The sequence below is a fragment of the Camelus ferus genome, chromosome 27 (assembly GCF_009834535.1).
Source record: "Camelus ferus isolate YT-003-E chromosome 27, BCGSAC_Cfer_1.0, whole genome shotgun sequence".
Lineage (NCBI taxonomy): Eukaryota > Metazoa > Chordata > Mammalia > Artiodactyla > Camelidae > Camelus > Camelus ferus.
In genome coordinates, this window is record NC_045722.1 from 20,742,728 (window position 1) to 20,762,359 (window position 19,632).

General features: G+C 35.3%; 1 protein-coding gene and 1 long non-coding RNA gene across 4 annotated transcripts in view; both read left to right on the forward strand.

Moving 5' to 3' along the window:
* The window catches only part of LRRC28 (leucine rich repeat containing 28), a 105,328-nt gene that overhangs the window by 41,760 nt on the left and 43,936 nt on the right, over positions 1 to 19,632 (forward strand). For 2 of the 3 annotated variants that reach the window (XM_032469399.1, XM_032469398.1), the window contains exon 6: positions 14,170 to 14,376. The exons of the other annotated variant lie outside the window; for it this stretch is intronic. In XM_032469399.1, coding sequence (XP_032325290.1) covers positions 14,170 to 14,376 — 207 coding nt within the window. The remainder of the gene's footprint in view (positions 1 to 14,169; positions 14,377 to 19,632) is intronic. 3 annotated transcript variants of the gene reach the window in all.
* On the forward strand, positions 6,868 to 10,435 carry LOC116660289. The gene is made up of 3 exons (XR_004315742.1): positions 6,868 to 6,878; positions 9,663 to 9,667; positions 9,846 to 10,435. It is a non-coding gene; the product is annotated as an uncharacterized LOC116660289 (long non-coding RNA).

A 19,632-nucleotide genomic window follows, 5' to 3' on the forward strand; every position in this document is an offset into this window, starting at 1 on the left:
TGAAAAATTGAGATTTTATCATAAGATGGATTTAAACAATAAGTATGCAATTCATGTGATAATTCTCAGAAGAGCACAGTATGATTTCAATATTGACTATTTATTTAAAATATTAAACATTATTGAGTTATCAAGAACAAGAGCAGATCAACAGACAATAATATCCTGACAACAGAAAAGTAAATTTGTTCATTTTACTCTTTTAGGTGCTACTGTTTCTGTATTAATTTTTTTTGTGATGTCAAGGATGTCTTGGTGTTTTGAATCAGTAATCTTAATAACTTTCTTACTGTCTTAATTATAGACTTAAAATGAACTTCCAGTGGAAAGTTGCTACTACCCTAAAATTTTTATAGTGGGAAATAGAATTCCAGGATCACATGCCAGCAGTGCCATTGGCAGTCCATGTGTTTGTTTATTAAACTTTTAATTTTGAGGTAATTATAGATTCCCATGCAGTTATGTGTCCATATAATTTGACCCAATCATAGTTTTTTTTTTCTTTTTGATCTTTTCCAACCATTACCTAGTTTTACAAAAATTAGCTATTGCTACTTTGTGGATAATGAAAGGAGCCATGTAGAAAGGCTTGAAGTTTTCTGAAACTCTGTGACACTAATTTGGCTAAGTACCAACTATGACAGTGATCATGATTAAGATAAAGTTTTAGAAACACAAGTAGTTACTAGTCTGCTAGTAACCTGTCTCTCACTCATGAAACATTTATTTTAAAATATAAATTTGTAACAAAAAGTATTTCATTTGGAAAAATTAAGTAGAACATCGTCAAATTTTCAACTTTCCTGTGCCATTAAAGCAATAAGCTCATGCGTTCTGCAAATTTTAACACCATATAAATGTAATCAGTTCTAATGCCATATTTGCTCAACCTGTAAGCCTTTTATAAAGTTTGTGGTGACTGTGTTTAGTCACTCATAAAATATAATTTATGTCATAAACAGTGTTGTTGTCTGTTAATGAAAGTGAATACAAAGAAATATCAATAATTGAACAGTAATTGTACCCATATTTTTGTTGAGTCATTTCAAACCAGAGTGGCCTTTTTTCCTATTTAGTATCATTTCTGAGTTTTCTGTTTGGTACCTTTCTCTGAAAAATTTCCATGGTAGACACCATTTGTCTGGCAATAATGAAAGTCATATCTTTTGGAAGGATTTGAAGGGATTATGGATATGGCTTGTTCCATATATTATAAGAAACTTAAAAAATACTAGTGCTGAATTGGCAGCATGGGACTTAAGGGGCTGAATGCCTGTTTACCTGGAAGAAAGAAAGTGTGAAGTTGATAGGTGATGGGACAAGGTCATAAAGATAGATCAGGCAAGATTTAATTTAAAAATTCCCTGAGCATTCTTCAGAAGGGCTGCAAGAATAAAATTAAAATATTTACAAAATTATGTTGAAAAGACCATGGCTGATACAAGCTTGGACCTCAGGGAAGCTTTTCATTTCATTTTGTTTTTTTGTTTTAACTTTTTTTATTGAGTTATAGTCAGTTTACAATGTTGTGTCAAATTCCAGTGTAGAGCACAATTTTTCATTTACACATGAACATACATACATTCATTGTCACATTTTTTTTCGCTGTGAGCTACCACAAGATCTTGTGTATATTTTCCTGTGCTACACAGTATAATCTTGTTTATCTATTCTGCATATGCCTGTCAGTATCTACACATTTTGAAATCCCAGTCTGCCCCTTCCCACCCCCTGCCCCCTTGGCAACCACAAGTTTGTTTCTGTTTCTGTTTTGTATTTATGTTCTTTTTTTTTTTTAGATTCCACATATGAGCAATCTCATATGGTATTTTTCTTTCTCTTTTTGGCTTACTTCACTTAGAATGACATTCTCCAGGGACATCCATGTTGCTGCAAATGGCGTCATGTTGTCATTTTTATGGCTGAATAGTATTCTATTGTATAAATATACCACATCTTCTTTATCCAGTCATCTGTTGATGGACATTTAGGCTGTTTCCATGTCTTGGCTATTGTAAATAGTGCTGCTATGAACACTGGGGTGCAGATGTCTTTTTGAAGTAGGATTCCTTCTGGACATATGCCCAGGAGCGGGATTCCTGGGTCATACGGTTAGTCTATTCCTAGTCTTTTGAGGAATCTCCATACTGTTTTCCACAGTGACTGCACCAAACTGCATTCCCACCAGCAGTGTAGGAGGGTTCCCTTTTCTCCACAGCCTCTCCAGCATTTGTCATTTGTGGACTTTTGAATGATAGCCATTCTGACTGGTGTGAGGTGATACCTCATTGTAGTTTTGATTTGCATTTCTCTGATAATTAGTGATATTGAGCATTTTTTCATGTGCCTATTGATCATTTATATTTCTTCCTTGGAGAATTGCTTGTTTAGGTCTTCTGCCCATTTTTGGATTGAGTTGTTTGTTTTTTTCTTATTATGTCATATGAGCTGCTTATATATTCTGGAGATCAAGCCTTTGTCGGTTTCATCATTTGCAAAAATTTTCTCCCATTCCATAGGTTGTCTTTTTGTTTTACTTATGGTTTCCTTTGCTGTGCAGAAGCTTGTAAGTTAATTAGGTCCCATTTGTTTATTCTTGCTTTTATTTCTATCGCTTGGGTAGACTGCCCTAGGAGAACATTTTTGAGATGTATGTGAGATAATGTTTTGCCTAAATTTTCTTCTAGGAGGTTTATTGTATCTTGTCTTATGTTTAAGTCTTTGATCCATTTTGAGTTGATTTTTGTATATGGTGTAAGGGAGTGTTCTAGCTTCATTGATTTACATGCTGCTGTCCAGTTTAGGGAAGCTTTTTTTAAGTTGACAGCCTAAATTTATGGTAATCAGGGTCTCACAAATGTCATATATACACGTGTTACAATGACCACAAGTACTAAGCCAGAATTTAGTATCACATTTTAATTTTCTTTCTCATGAGCAGAGTTCAACATAATTATTTTTTGCTTTTCCTATACAAAAGTTAAAAAAAAAAAGCTTACTACTACCGTTTAGACTATTGGACCTTTCTAATGGAGTCCATAGGGGCAATCATGCCTTAAATGTTGATTATTAGCATTTTCCAAACTTTATATGCTCTGTGAATAAAGTATAGCATGGCCAGGTGATTGGGAATCACAATTAAATGAGTTTCCTGGCTGGGTAACTGTTCTTTAACTAGCTAATGTGTATTATGGTAATCAGTATAGCGTAGTGTTTTTTTCTAAGCATATTTGACCATAGGAATGTGGCTCCAAACTAGTGTTCTTGTGAACATAGTTGGACTAAACACTGCCCTCGGTGGGTGGTGTTCTAAAGCTCTGTCACAGCTGTTATTGCAAACATGTGTTTTTGATAAAATTAATATAAAAATTAAATATGGGATTTTTTTTAGTTTTTTTTTTTTTTTGAGTTGCCCCTGTTTGATTCCTATCCTTGTTATAAATCACTATTGAGTACTTTTTGCTTTCATTCTGCTGGTGTTTTACTCTATAACTTTAAACAGTAGCAAGTAATAAATCCAGAGACCTATTGCTTTTATATTAATATCGAGAATCAATATGTACAAATTAAAATTTCTATAATGTAAAATTTCTTATGTTAATAATGGTAATGTGAGTTTCTTTTAAATAGTACATATTTATAAATTATAGTTGTATTTTTAATTTAATGTGTAATTCTTTTAATTAATGGAGAGTTTTTTAAAAACTATGGTTCATATGTTAAGAATGGTATGTTTCTCCATTGGTTTCTGACTGTTCTGTTAGGGGAGGTCATTCTGTTATCATCCACTTTCTATTTTTCAAGATGATTAATTTTCTTATGGGAATTTCAAAGAAATAAAATAGAATGGATCACTTTGAAATGTATAACTGAAAGTGTAACTAAAAATTATCTCTTTAAAATTTCTCCTTGTTTTGAGTTTAGAAAGTGAGGTGAAAGCAATCATTATAAAGATATTATTCTTTTCAGATAGTGAATATGGATTGCTTGTAGCTATTCTCTGCAAAGTCGTAAAATTTAAAAAATAATTTTTTATTCTGGGCTATGGTATTTCTTGAGGCAGTGATTATAATAGTTTTATCCAACAATGGACACCTGGTGGTCTCGTTCAGGTTAAAGCTAAAAAATCCATTGTGCTACCTTAGTAAAGAGGGAAAAAGCCCACCTAGAGGAAATCTGTGAAATAGACAATCACTAAAATATAACATAAAATGAAAATCTGCGTTTGTTGTCTCCATAAATCATACAGAATGAGGAAGATAAAGGACTTTTCCAAGTAGTAATCCATGTACTGACACAAAGCAATAATAAAGATACAGAGTTTTAGAATAAAGGCTTTTACATTTCTAAGACGGAATATATCTAAAGACAAGATGTATGTCATTGCTCTCTGGCAGTAGTTATATTGTAACTGCCACTTAGCAAGAATACTTTCTTAGATACTTTTTTCTTATTTTCTGCAATATTCTCAGTGGCATTTTGCTAGGTATGGTACCTCAAATGTCATATTGACTATTTGGTTAGATAAGTAATAAACACCGGGTAAATAACTTATTTTGGAGGACTTTCGGTGAGAGTCTAATGCGTAATTTAATCATATACAAAGCACCAGGTAAAATGTCAAAACAATGTGATTTTATTCTTTAAAGCAATGTCTTTAACATTTTAAAATCTCTGTTGGGAACCAATTGGCAAGCTTGATAACCCAGACATAAATATTTAAGTCAAATCAGTTTCTGTTGTTTCTTGATGTCAAATGTTTTGGAGCATTTTATTTTAAAGTTACCAAATAATATTTAATTATCTTTCATAATTAAGAGGACCTCTTAATTGCTAGTTTGATGTTCTTTAAAAACTTCTTTTTGTATGTTGCTTATGATAGACAAATGCATAAATAGATTTTCTCAGTGAGTTTTCTTGTATTGTCAGTTTTATTCTCCATTGTGATTATCTGTTATTAAACATAACCTGCCACACATTCAGTTATGAATATATAGCAAGCCCCCCTTATGATTGTGAACAGTTTTGTCTTATACTAGAAGACTCTGCATAGTTTATTACTAAGGGTATTAAAATTTTTATTTGTGAGTCCATGTTTCATTCACAAACCATTATCCCTTGGAAACAGTATAATTGGTGAATAAATTCCAGAGCAAGTCTCCTAATACCCATTTAATTCATGGTGCCCTTGAAATACGTTATGGTCCTGCTATCATAGCAGGATACAGGTGCAAGTAAGTATGAAACTGCAATGGAATATGGTAAGAGTGAAGGTGGGAGAAGTATGCTGGCACTGTTTGAGCCCCACAAATTATCAGTCCTTATTGTGTCATGATGTGAACCAAATTCAAGCTATTTCTGAACCATCAGTTGGACCAATTAAAGAAAGGATTTGTTTTTTCCAAACTGGATAGACATGGTTATACCTTCCCAGATATGAAAAGGCTGTAATACCTAAACAAATATACCCAGATTCTAAAATCATTAAGTCAAATCATTGTTAATTTCTTCAAAATTATAAGCATATCTTAAAGGCATACTTATTCCAACAGTACTCTGTGGTTTATCTCCTGATAGAGTTTATAAATAGTCCCAAAACCAAGAAAGCATCATTGCTTTACGAGTGCCCCTGAACTGTCATCGAACATATTCAACATATGTTATTCTGAGGATGCCAATCTTGTTTAAACCTTTACAAATTTTTCTCTTTTTGACTTGCCTTCAGAGTTTGAGACATGTTGTTCTCAATAAAATTGGTGGTGGCAAATCCTTATCCTTTTTAGGGTGGATATAATTTCTAGTATCCATGAAGTACTTCTGTATCAAGATCTTAAGGCAATTCCAAAACAGGAATTTCAGATAATATGAAGGAAAACATATCACTGGATTTGCTTTGCTGGATGACAACCTTGAAGGACAGTATTTATTTGCTTGTCTAACTTCTGAATTTCTTGCTGAAATTTTAGGCACATTATTTTATAGTCATTCTTTGTAAGTTATGTATATTGTATATATTTCTCTGAAATTTTATCAACTCTAGCAAATCATACACAAGAGTTTGAAAATAGTAACAGACAGGGGCCTATTAAGTGTGTGACTAGCTGGTCTTCTGTCAGTAATCTCTTTTATCTCATAGAATACTCTCATCAGGTTTACAGAGATAATTGTAAGGATGCGGGGAAACTTAAATTACTTTCAGTATGCAACAAACTTCTGGCAGTCTTGGATTTCACATTTCCTTTTTCAGCAATTTGTGAGTTGTCTCAATGTTCCACGACAGATTTGAGTCATAAATTGTGAGGCTTTTGTGCAGCTGCAAGTCCGGTCTGTGGTTGCTTAACAAGTGAGACAATTTAAGAGTTTAAGGGGTTAATTAATTAATTCAAAGAGTATTTACTGAGCACCTACCATGAGTCAGACGCTGCTCGGTGCTAGGGGTATAGCAGTAAGGAAGACAGTTGAAGCCCCTGCTCTTATTGACATTTATTTTCTAGTGGGAGGCACAGGCTATGCTTCAAAGGTCAATAAATTTAAAAAATAATTAAAGATTGCAATAAATGCAGGGAAGTAAATAAAGGAGATGCTATCATAGAGAAAGAAGGATCCTGTTTAATTAGAAAGTCCGAAAAGGTAATTGTGAAAATGTGATAGTGAATTTCTGGAAGACAAGAACGAGCGCACAGTCTGAGGAACTAGGCAGAGAACATTGCTGGCAGAGGCAACAGCAGCTTCAAAGGCTCTGCAGGAAGGAGTTACTTGACACTTTCTTGGGCCAGAAAGGAGGACGGAGTAACTGGATTGCAGTGAGTGGATCAGCAGGCCAGGGCTGATCAGGGGACCTTGTCTGCTAGTAAGATGATGTTTAAGATTTTATTCATGTGCAGAGTTTGGTACAGGAAAGGAATACGATCTGTGTTTTAGTATCACTTTGGCCTGTGTGTAGGAAATGGACTGGAGGGGGCCAGAATGGAAGTAAGAAGACCTGTTAGAGAGGCTATTGAGTGAGTTCAGGCAGGAGAGGATAGTGGTGCTTAGCTCAGTGTGGTAACAGTGGAGGAGAGAGAAGACAGATTTGGTACGTATTTTGCAGTGTGGCCTGTCATGGGGCACTCAACAGCCTTTGTTCTCTGTTTGTCTCTACCTGTAGAGGAAATGACAAGTTACAGTGGTGTTGTCAGCTTTGATCATTACCCAGTCCAAAAAATATCATTCATAAAATAAGAGGGTTTATTACATACTTTTTTTAATTTAATAGAAAATTATTTTAAAGGTTTTGAGGGGTGAACTTTCCTCACCTGCTCTGTGAGCGTGTTTCAACCCACATGTGGAAACCATACCATTTCTTGGCAGGCTGTTTATTTGCAGAGTGTAGTTTGGATTGAAAAAGACAAGTAAATAATTCAGTGTTACAGGATTTTAATTCTCACATCAGATAAACAGGATAAACTGCTTCTTAAGGAGATATTAATTTAGCTGTTTTTTTATTAGTTTAGCTAGGATTTGAGCCCGGTTGTCACAAGTAGTACCTTAGAGGTTGCATTGTTTGATAATTGCAGTTAACTCAAGGGTACGAGACATCTGTGTGCTGCTGTGGTCTCGTCTTCAAAATGGACTGATTCAGTTGAATCTGAGTTGGTTTTAATTTTTTATTTGACCAAGAAAGGTAGTCCTTATTTTTTGAAAGATACCTGTCTCGTAAGAACACCTTTTTCTATGTTAGACATATATGTAATGTGTTCTTAATTGTTTGTGATAAAAACTACATCAAGTAAAAAGATACTTATATTTAGAATTTATGTTTAGAATATTATATAGTATGATGAGCTGAAAAATTAGAAATAAATACTTACTGATTTTCTGCCATGTACTGTTGAATGATATGAGGTATTTCATTTAATCACTTGAGACGTGTTATTCTGTTTTTTTTACAGATGATTTTTTAATTAACATCAAACCAACGATCTTAATATTTGAGTAAATAACCCAGAGTTGCACAGCTGATGGTTTGAACCTATTTCTACATATACCAGAATATGTACCTTCCACAGCCCAATCAAGAGAAAGAGAATGAATATAGAGACACTTACTGTATATAGAATGGGACTTGTCTGGCATTGAAACAGTGTCTTTTATTTCTCTATATGCTCTCCCTAACCCAGTGTGCTTTGGAGCTCAAATTAGAGCTGTTTTTAGCGGTACCGGAAAAAGCCAGTACTTGAAAATATCAAGCCTTGTTATTGACTCTCTGTGGTCACTGGCTTGGCATGGAGTGGGTGGCTTCCTTCCCATTCCCATTTAAATTCTAGGTTAGGTCAGTGTGCATCAGCAGAGAATGATGATTTAAAGGGGACTTACTGTTTTTTCATTTGAAATTGGCACTCTACTGTTATTTTTATGCTTAGTCTAAGTACTTGCTATGTGGCAGTAATGAAATCATTTTCAGGATATTCTATAAGTAGCTGAAAAGTTAAGGTATTGTATATTTAGCATAAAAGTAAACGATGCAAACAGCTGGAAGTTAGGATTATTCTAGGCACAGTAAGGAAATAAAGCATCCCAGCTGATGTTTACTCCCTGGGAAGTAGTGTGGTGACCCAGAGACCAGCTGAAAAGAGTAGGATTCTACTAGTATTCCAAAAAGAATGCATTGTAACTTTACATCAGTTACATTAATTTTAAGATGGCATAACAATAAATATTTTTTGAAGGTGTCAGTAAGCTAATTAATAAAATTAATTATAAATAATTTTATTAAAAAGAAACATAATACCATCTTGAAAAAGACTTCAAAAATGCAAGTAACACATTATTAGAATTAAAAACAATTAAGAACTGATTAAATTATATGAATTTATACCAAGAATAATTATTCAGATTTACAATGTTCAGATAATCAGTATATGGAGGTTTTAAATATACATGTTTAATTTATATGTTATATTTAATAGAAATGTTATTTTTAGCTTTTAGAAAGAATTTTTTTGGAAATAATTTTTGTGCTACTGCTTTTATTTTTTAACATACAGGACAGTTCATCCTTTCAAGTTACGTAACCTCCATCACAATCAAATATAGAAGAGTTCCAGCACCCCCCACAATTCCTTTATGCCCTTACGCCAGCCTTCGTACACACCCTGCCAGGCCCTGAAACTATTATTCTATTTTCTTTCTATAGTTTTGCCTTTTCCAGAATAGCATATAAATGGAACCATACATTTGAGTCTGGCTTCTTCCACTTAGCATAATGCATTTGAGATTAAACTGTGTTGTTATGTGCGTATATAGTTTATTCCTTTTTATTACTCAGTCACAGTTGTTGTGAATTCCTTAGGATTTTCTACTAAGGAATATGTCATCCGTGAATAAAGAAAGCTTTACTTCTTTTCCAATCTTGATGCTTTTTGTTAGTTTGTTTTGCCTTACTGCATTTGCTAGAACCTCGAGTAGAGAGAGTGGACCTTCCTGTCATGTTCCTGATCTAACAGGGAAAGCAGTCAGTCAGTCACCATTAAATATGATCTCAGCTCTAGGTATTTTGTAGATGCTCATTATTGGATTGAGGAAGCTACCTTTTGTTCCTAGTTTATTGAAATTTTTTATCATTAGTGGGTTTTTGGATTTTTGTGAAATGGTTTTTCTGATCTGTTGAGATGATCGTGTAGTTTTCGTCCTTCTTCTGCAACCATGTATACTGCATTGATTTTTCAGATTTTAAACAAGCCTTAATAACAAGCATGCATCCCACTTGTTCATGTTGTATAATTACTTTTATATGTTACTACCTTTTGTTTGCTAATATTTTAAGAATTTTTACATTTATGTTCATGATGAATACTGGTTTATAGAATTCTTTATATTGTGATGTTTTTTTGTGTGACTTTAGTATCAGGGTAGTATTGCCTCAGAGAATGAGTTGGGATGTTTCCCCTCCTGTTTTCTAAAAGAGCTTATGAAGAACTGGTATATTATTGTTTCTTTAAATATATAATGGAATTCACCAGTAAAGCCATTTGGGCCTGGGCTTTTCTTTGTGGGAAGCTTTTAAATTTCTAATTAAATTTTTCTACTTCTAATACATTTATTCAGATTTTTAATGACTGTGAATTAGGTTTGGTAATTTTGTGTCTTTCTAAGAATATGTTCATTTCATCTAAGTTGCTAATTTGTTGGAATAAATTTGTTCATAGTACACCCTTATAGTCTTCTAAATTTCTGTATAGTTGATGGTGATGTCCCACCTTTTTATTCCCAATTTTGGTAATTTATGTCTTCATTCTCTGATTGTGTGTAAATGAAAGAATGAATGTGTATATGTATGTATATATGTACATATTTAGGTCAGTCTAGCCAAAGTCTTATAAATTTTCTTGATCTCTTTAAAGAACCAAGTTTTGTTTTTCCTTTTTTTCTGTTCTTTTTCTGGTTTCTGTTTCATTGATCTCCACTATACTTTTTATTATTTCTTTTCTTGTGCTTACTTTGGATTTAATTTTTGCTACTTTTTCTCATTTCTTAAGGTGGAAGCTTAGGTAAGGAATTGGAGAACTTTCTTTTCTTATATAGATATTTAAAGCTTTAAATTTTGCATTACATACTTTCTTACCTATTTCTCATAAATAAATTTTGATATATTGTACAATTGTTTTCATTTGATCTTATATAAATCTTTGACTCTATTGTTTTCTAAAAATGTACTTTCCATCAGCTGAACTTAACAAGTATATTTTTAAATTTTGTTGGAATAAAGATACCATATATAGTCTTATATTTGTGGCCTGTTATAAAATGGTCATGAAAATTATGTTTAATTCACTACACCTGAGAAGCTATTTAATTTTATTTCTCTTTCCCAAGTACTTTCATAGGATGACAAAATCATTAATTTTCCAACCATATTATATATAGTATTCCATTCAGTATTGTAACTAGAATAATAATTAGCTCAGATTTTTTTCTAACAAATGAAAAGGCCTATATATTAAGCTACTTAGGCAAAATGTCCTTTTGTTACTTTTGTTCATTTAATATATGCAGTCCTACATGTTTCAGATTTAATAAAATGGTTTTTTATTCATCACATATAAGAAATAAGAAATGTCAGCTGTTCTTTCCTCTTCCCATTCCTTAGTACTTTGGCCTTTGGTACTGACAATATGTGTTCTCCTTTTCTTTGTCAAAAGTGTTATTAATTTTAATATCTGAAAATGTGTATGTATCTGTCAAAGCACAGTGTGAATATCGATCTGTTAAAAAGTAAATCATCAAGTTATAGAAAGTTCAAATTCATAACATGTTATTTCCCCATTTCATAATACAATGATGCAATACGGAATTAAAATGGTGGTCAATGCATTAGTAATTTTTGCAGCCAAGTCAAAACACTTCTTTACACATTTAATTATTTTTGAAATAAAGATGAAAATAATTTATTTTGCTTACTCCCATGAGATTTTGATGGATTTTTCAAATTCCTTTAAGTAAGTGGCTTATAGATACTATAATTCAGAAGTATTGATGTAATTTAAATTTTTTTCTACAAATAGATACGTGCTTAGCACTGACGTCACCATACTTAGAGTATAAGGGTGTAGAAACTTTTAAGTTATCTTTGATTGTTTTCCTCTTTCACCATTTTCCATTTTCAATCAAACATACCCTCTTTTTTTCTTAAAATATCTCTGGAATTTACCGTCAAACTGTCACACCTCACACTGGCTCTGTTTTCATCAAATGTCTACTTGTTTTTCCAGCCTACAGTCTCTTTCCATTTCATTGCTTTCTGCACATTTACCATTCTGATATTTCCAAAAAGAGTCCTTTCATTCTTTGAGAATCTTCAGGAAGTGTTACACTCTCACTGTAGTGATCCCAGACTTCTCTACCCAGTGTTCTCATACCCAGACATCCATGTCTCCACCAGACCCTCTGTATTGAACTTATTTTCTGCTCTTTCCCATCAGTATCTTTGGTACTTGTTGGGTCTCAAATAGTCCATTGTGCATGCTGTATTTATTTTTTCACTTACATACCTTTCCTCATGCTTTCAACTGCATCCCCAGGCCTGGCTTGAAATGCTATATCCATTTTCCTTTTGACCTATTTGAGTTCTCATCTCCTTCAATAAATTTTGCGAAAGCTTCTCCAGCTCTTCATCTTACTCTTCTTTTTCTAAGCTCCTATCACTCAATGTCTCTTATATGTAATTCTCAACGACAGAGACCTTGCCACATTCTTCTCTCAACACCTGACCCCATGGTGTGTAAGCTGATTGGCTGCATTTCTGTCCCATTTTACTCCCATAATAACTTTACAGAGTGAGATCAGAAAGATTTCTTGTTTCTTTTTATTCAATTCTAAAACATGGTTTTTCTCTCAGCTCCCTTACCCTGACACACTCCAAATCAGAAGCAATTTTTTATCTAAAATAGATAGGCAGGCAGTCTTAGCTAGAGGAAATACTGTGCTAATAGAGCCAAGAGAGAGACCGACTCCCATGTACATCACTAGGCGCGCACAGAACAAAACTTCTTTGCAGAGTCACATACTGTTCACTGAATCCTGCCTACTGTCTTCAAATATATATTTGCTCAGTATTGGGGAAATTAGAAAATACAGTGTGAGCTTCCTACCACAAATCCCTTCTAAATATTAGACAAATAACTAAAAATTAATATATTTTTGCACTTATATTACTTTTATTGAAAATTGTTATTAAAAATGCTTCTGTTAAGAGTAAGTCTATAACAAAGACTGGCAAACTTTTTCTGTAAATTGTGAGATACTAAATATTTTTAGGCTTTGCAGGCCACATATGGTCTCTGTCACATATATATCTTTTTGCTCTAATTGTTGTTGTTGGGTTTTACCACCCTTTCAAAATAAAAAACTAGTCTTAGCTTGTGGTTAGTACAAAAGTGGGCCATCAGCCAGATTTTGCCTGTAAGCCATAGTTTGCCAAGCCGTTTGCTCTTAAGAAAAGCTAATCTGTGTAATTGGATATCCAAGAGGGCAGATTTTCTCTCCAGTAGGGAAGACATTGCTCATGCTCATTCTAATTCAAAGCCTGAACAAACTGGAATGTGCCCAGCAGGGTGCGTTCATGTGGCAGGAGTATGAAAAACCCTAATCTAAGAGGAGTGGCTTGTGGAGTAGGGTCAGGTTAGAGAAGGCTGAGAGATGACATTACAGTGGGCTTCAACACGGAAGGTCTGTGATATGAGAGAAGTCGACTTGTCCTACAGAGTGCTCCCTGTAGAGCCTTGAGTGCAGTGTGCTGTCCTGGGACAGAGTAATGGCCTCCTCTAGAGACTGGTTAGCAGGACTTCCTCTGCTCTGAGAGGCTTCATGGTGATTTTCCTTTAGAAGAATAGAGTACCTTATAAAGAACTTCCCCACCTTCAGACTTGGTGATTTGGTGTATGAGACAGGGACATAATTGTACTCACCGTGGAACAGTTTACAACTATGGACATCAACAATGGGGGAATATTGGAGTAAATGGAAGGATTTCATTTGGGTGGAATTAAAGTAAATCTTCACAGGATATGTACAGTTTGAGTGGGTTTTTAAAGAAGGAACCACATGGCTGGACAACATCTAAAAATACTACCTTACCATAATTTTATTTTATTATTATGATCTTTACCATGGTGAGAATTCCAAAAGACATCCTAATTCTTCATCCAGAGATTTCCTATTTAGTTCACATGAATAAAGTATGCTTACCTTGATACTATAATTTATATTTTCAAGTCTCCTACCATCTACTTAGAAAGTAAAACCACCAAAGTAGCAAGAACTAGGTGCCATGAAGTGACTGTAATTGTTCTTCTGTCACCTTTGCAACAACTTTCAGTTCATCAGACAGCAGAAGCCATAATAACAGACCTCTAGCTCAGAGTCACTGCTTGATGTTTCTCCTTTTTCCAGGCCAGCACTTTTCTTCTTTTAAAAAAATTCAGGCAGGCTAATTTAAAGATACCTACCTAGATTGCATTATTTGCATATTAGACTTGAATTTTGCACTTCAGCATTCATGTCTATGGAAAGAGCTGCAGCTACTATTTTTATTTGGTTGAACTGTTACAGTATTGATTAATTTTATTTAATTTATTTAATTAATTCATTTAATCAGGATGCAATTTATCTTAATTTTGATTTTGGTTGTAGAGGTTGGCGATTTGAAGGAGCTGCAGACACTAGACATTTCTACCAATCGTTTGCTAACTTTACCCGAGAGGCTTCACCTGTGCCTTTCTCTGCAGTACCTCACCGTGGACCGAAATCGTCTATGGTGTGTGCCCCGCCATCTTTGCCAGCTGCCCAGCCTCAATGAGCTCTCCATGGCTGGAAACCGTCTTGCATTTTTGCCACTTGGTAAGTAATCATGTGTAAATGGTAAAGCAAAACAGCTAGAGAACAAGATGGGAAGCCTTTCTTTCCTTGACTAGGAAGGATTAGTTTCCTTCATTCTCTTTATCTTGATGCTTCTCTAAATCCATTTTTGCAGTCAACAAAGCATCATTCCCAGTTAACAAAGTTTGTTTCAGTTAGGGATTTCATATTTTAAAAAAGAAATCTGTGCTAAAAGTTTGTTTAGAGACATGAGATACATAAGCGATATGAGGTGATTTACTCAGAGAAAGGAATTAAAATATATGTATATATAATATATAAGCATATATTAACATATATATAACTGTAAAATTGACAGTGGGTATTGAGCAATATGAAAGAATAGCTACTGTACAAACATATCTGCTTAGATGTTGACTTCCGTGTAGAAACAATTTTATTCGGTATCCTAATGATTAGTATTGCCAGATAACCAGAGTAGAAAATTTGAAGACTTTAAAATTGGCTGAACTGCCTCCTGAGCTAGAAACGTCACTCTGGACAATAAATAACATACTATGCACTATAGATTTCTGTAGCTGGCCCATTTTAATATAAGATGTTAAAGAACATAGGCCTGTGATAAAACAATGCATTTATTTGCACTGAGATTGAATTATTTTGTTAACTTATAAGAAACAAAACTGCCATTAAAAAAAAATAAAATTGAAGCCCCACAGAACTCTAAACTGTCCAAAAAAGCATATATGCTTTTATTCATAAAAGCATTTTTATAATGAATAATTTATCTCTGAGGGCAATGAAGTGAATAATTTACTAGTCCCTGAAAGGAAACATTTTCCAACATAATACAGTTCACATATTATTTGCAGTTAAAAATCTCTTCAAGAAAACTTGAAAATCCTGGGAGGCATGAAAATCAATTTGATCAATAATAAATAATTATCCAGTTTAAGAAGATTACTTTTCTATAAATATAATTAAATTCTATACTTAAAAAATCAAGAAAATAAAGTAAAACCATTTCAGAAGCAAGCTACATTTCTAAGAAATCAGAGCTTTCTTTCAAGTGAGGAAATGATCAAATAAAAATAGATTTTAGAAAATAAATATACCTGCTGCATTAACCACAGGTTGTAGAACAATCAGCGTGGACAAGCGTCAGGTTACAGGTCTGAAGATACAGGTTCTAGACTGATTCCACCACTTTATAGAGCATTACCTGGAGTAAATCACCAAAACGTCTCTGAGCTTCATTTTCCTTATCTGTAAACTGGAAATAAGAACATTTATCCTGCTTACTTTAGAGTCATTTTGAAGTTGAATAAGATAGCTTTTTTTTTTTTTCAGTCTTGGGCCGTCTCACTCCCCTGGTCATTTGCCGCTCATCCCTACCTGTTGTTTCGCCAGTGACATAGCCAAGCTCGTGCTGTTGTGGCAGTAGTGTTGGGGGAAGAGGGGTAGCCGTTCCAGTAGGAGCCTGACCACTGTTCACATTTGGGGTGTCCAGGAGTGACATCATGTGTCACGCCTGATGATTACAGCAGCAGATGGCCTGAGTGGCAGTGGTGGTCCTGGTGGTAGCAGTGGCTGTTGGGTAGAGGGTGGATCCACCACACCTCGCCTGGCTGCCCCTCTTCTTTGGGCCCTCACTTACGCAGTGGAGAGTCTTCTCTGCGCACTGTGCTAAGTGCTGGTGTGCCTGGGAGGTGGGCTTCTCTTCTAAAGCACTCAGTGTTCAATGGTGAGGAGAGCCTTAGAGATTAGTTTCTGTCTCCAGGTCTCTTGTCAGCCACAAAGTCTTGCCTCTGTGTTAGGAGAGGCTTTCCTTTGTGAACTGGTTAATATATTATCAAAGGGTGTGAGAGGCAAGAGGGCCTGTGCTGGGCTCTGAGGAGGGTCCCTCCCACCATTCAAGGTGACCACAGCTCTCAAGCCTGAGGCCATGGGCCGCCCAGGATATGGAAACAGCTCCCACACACCCCTTGGTGCCACCTCAGCTCACAAGGTTCACAACCCTGGCAGGACGCAGGCCTGTGGGCAGGTTTTACTTCACTACAGAAAGACACACGAACAAGAGGATGCCGAGGCCGATCATGCAGTGAGAAGGAGACAGGCTGCCTGAAGCAGTGCTTGGCTCTGGTCTCGGACTAGATTCCTTGAGAAGAGCAGGAGCAAAGACAAGCGCTGGTGGCTTAGCTGAGCTTTGTAAAGAAATGGATAAGACAAGCAGAGGGCTGCAGTGTGAGGTTGCCCAAAGAGGGCTTCAGGAGATCAGAGACAGCATTTTCTGTGGAGACAAAGAAATTGAAGCTGACAGAAATATCAACAATCTTCCCAGTCTCATTTTGGTTTATGATTTTTGGATTTTGATGCCACCGAAGGTGGATTTGGAAAGGGAATTCAGTTAAGTCTTTAGGAAGAAAATAATTAAATCCATAGCTCTCCTTCCGTGGAGTTTGTGTACTTGAAACCTTTCCTTGAACTCCTTTCTGATACACCACAGCCATCTAATGCTAAGAACTGTGCCGGACAGAGTCAAGTGAGGCCTGCAGCTGCTGGCACAGCCTTTCCTCAGAGAAGTGAACTGTTCTTGGAAACTTAGCAAGTAGGGATGTCTCTTGACAGCAGTTAGGAGATGCGATGTATATACACATACACACAGCTGAAGTTTTCAAATAGAAGGTTCCTGTGTTTAACCATGATTCTACCGCACGATGTAGGAACTTGAAAGTTTATGAAATGGATGCTTTAATATCTCTGCCTGTGATTGGGAGGTAGGAATCTTATTTTAGGGAGCTACTTACTGAATTCAGTTTCTTGCTAGGGAAGTTTGACTTAGGAGAGAAGCAGCTTTTAATGGGGCTCCTTAAAGGAATGTCAGATTACAGCCTCTTCAGAAATCAACTGCAGAAGCTATAGTAAGGATGACTTAAATCACCTGTAATGCTATCTAAATCATCAACAGTCTTGAAGTGTGTTCTTTTTAAGATGAAAAGATGTATCAAGAAAGGAGGATGCTCCTTTTACAGCTGTACCATGACAGCTGAGTGACAGATTAGTCTACACACAGAAATTTGTTCCCACCAGTGACTATCAGTGAGGAGGAGGGGAAATTAATCGCTTGAGCCTCGTGCTGTGAGATTTAATAGAGGCCTTAAAATGTGAGTATTTGTTGTCGATTCAGTATAGCTCTGTGGACTGAATAGCTCATAGAGCTGTGACTCACCTCTGGGCTTCTGAAAATTTGGAAAATACAAAGAAAAGGTTTTTCTTTAAGGCTTTTTTACTAGGTATTCCTGGTTTCCCTTGCATAGTTAGTTAATAAGCCATTATTCACTACTGTTTGCAACTTATTTAATGTTAAATAATAGATGTAAGTCCTATGAGGCTGCCCATCTACAAGTTGACTATGAAAGCATTCTTTAGCCCCCAGGAAGTGCTGTGTCAGCTAAACTCAGTGTCAGTAACTTCTGTAGTTTAAGAGAATGAGAAAACAAAAGTTGTCCCCACGTTAACAGGGGGATTTTTTGAGTGTTCATTCAGAAAACAGTGAATGAATTCTTGGCATATGACTTTGAGATTTACAGAATCTCCTGGTGCGTAAACTACCACGTAGTAAATCCAGGGGTTAGTGAGAAAATAGCTTCCTACTAATGGGAAATTATTTTGTTTCTAAATCAGTCCCAGAGTTGTTGTTCCTTGGACATTCTAGTAGTAAAGTATTTATTTTCTCAGGAGGAGTTATTCTGTGTGCCAGGGACTTGTACTGTGAGTGAAATGAGAGCTCCTTTATTGCTGTGGGTTATATGCTGTAACTTTGATAAGGATTTAAAACTTTCCCTTTTGTCACTTAACAGGAGATCACTCCAGTTTTTTAGAGTAGGAATTTGATACCTTGTGTAGGAAAAATAAAGTTTATGCCAAGTATTGGTGCAGTTTTAGAAACTAGTTAGTAGGCATTTTCAAAACCCATGCTGAAATCCCCTCTCTTGATGCAAATGGCATATAAAAGACACAAATCTTTAACTGCATTTTTTTTTTCTATTGCTTCTTGTTCCTGCTTTCTCTGTATCTGCTTAGAAAGTCAGGAGAAGGATTGCTGTTTACTATTTTTTAAGAAAATATTTGTGTGCACACAGTGAAACTATTCGAACTTCAACTCCAGTAAGAAAACCAGATGGAAACCAGTTAATAATTCCTTAATCTCTGACTTAGAGATGAATGTAAACTGTATTTTACTGAACCATGGAATGTGTTTGATCTGCAGTTGGAAGGAGTACTGCCTTGAGGTCATTGTTTGATGGGAATAATTTGCAAAGTTTACAGCTTTAAATACATCTCAGTGCTAAAAAGTTTGTTCTAGTACAGACCAGAAGTCCCAGAGGCTGGAATTAGTCCTGTGTTTCCGCAGAAGGTATCTCGACTGCTTTTCAAGGAGGGACCCAAATGTGCCACTAATATCGTGTTCTGTAGGGATGGTCGGGCAGATCTCTAATCAAAGACATAATGAAAAAGGAGAAAAGAAAGGCTTGAAAACAAGGTTCAAAAGCTAGTAGTGGGAAGAAATGGGAGAGAATTACTCTGTTATTAAAGTTCATATAGACCCTGTTTCAGGAGCAAAGTTATAACTCCGGAATGCATATTTCTTCAAGAAAAATAGAGCTGCTTTCTGAGCTCTGTCTTTTTGCAAGTATTTGTAACTTGGTGCTGCTTACCCATCTAACTTTTTTCCGCTGTCTTAATGACTACCTCTGCTTGAATTTTAATCTTTTCATCATATCAGGCCTTAAGGTTTTCTTAGGGCATTAACAGGATTATTTATTATGACTGAGTTAACTGGGTTACTTAATATGGCCTGTGCAGTGTGGGCAAACATTAACCGTACCGTGCTAATGTGTGAAGAGAAAAGCTCACCTAAAGTGAGCTTTAAAGGGAGAAATACATTTTTCTCTAAGTTTTGGAGTATGATTTAGGGGTAGGGAGTGATTAATAGGAGAAAGTGAACCCTGTTTTCCTCAAATATCAGTTATTTTAGAAAAGAACTGCTGCTCATTCTTAAAAAGGTACAGATGTGAAACCTAAAAAAAATAAGTAGTGTGAGGGCTAGATTCATGAGCAGAATCTTTGCCAGCAAAGTTTTTGTTAATTTCGTTTCTTAATTTATTTATGTGACAACAATGTGCAGTGCAAGGGAAGTCTGGAAGATGTTGTCAGTTGACTTTAAAGCAAGAATCTGGAATTTCTGTCAGTCATAGTTTTTTAAAAAGCCCTTAA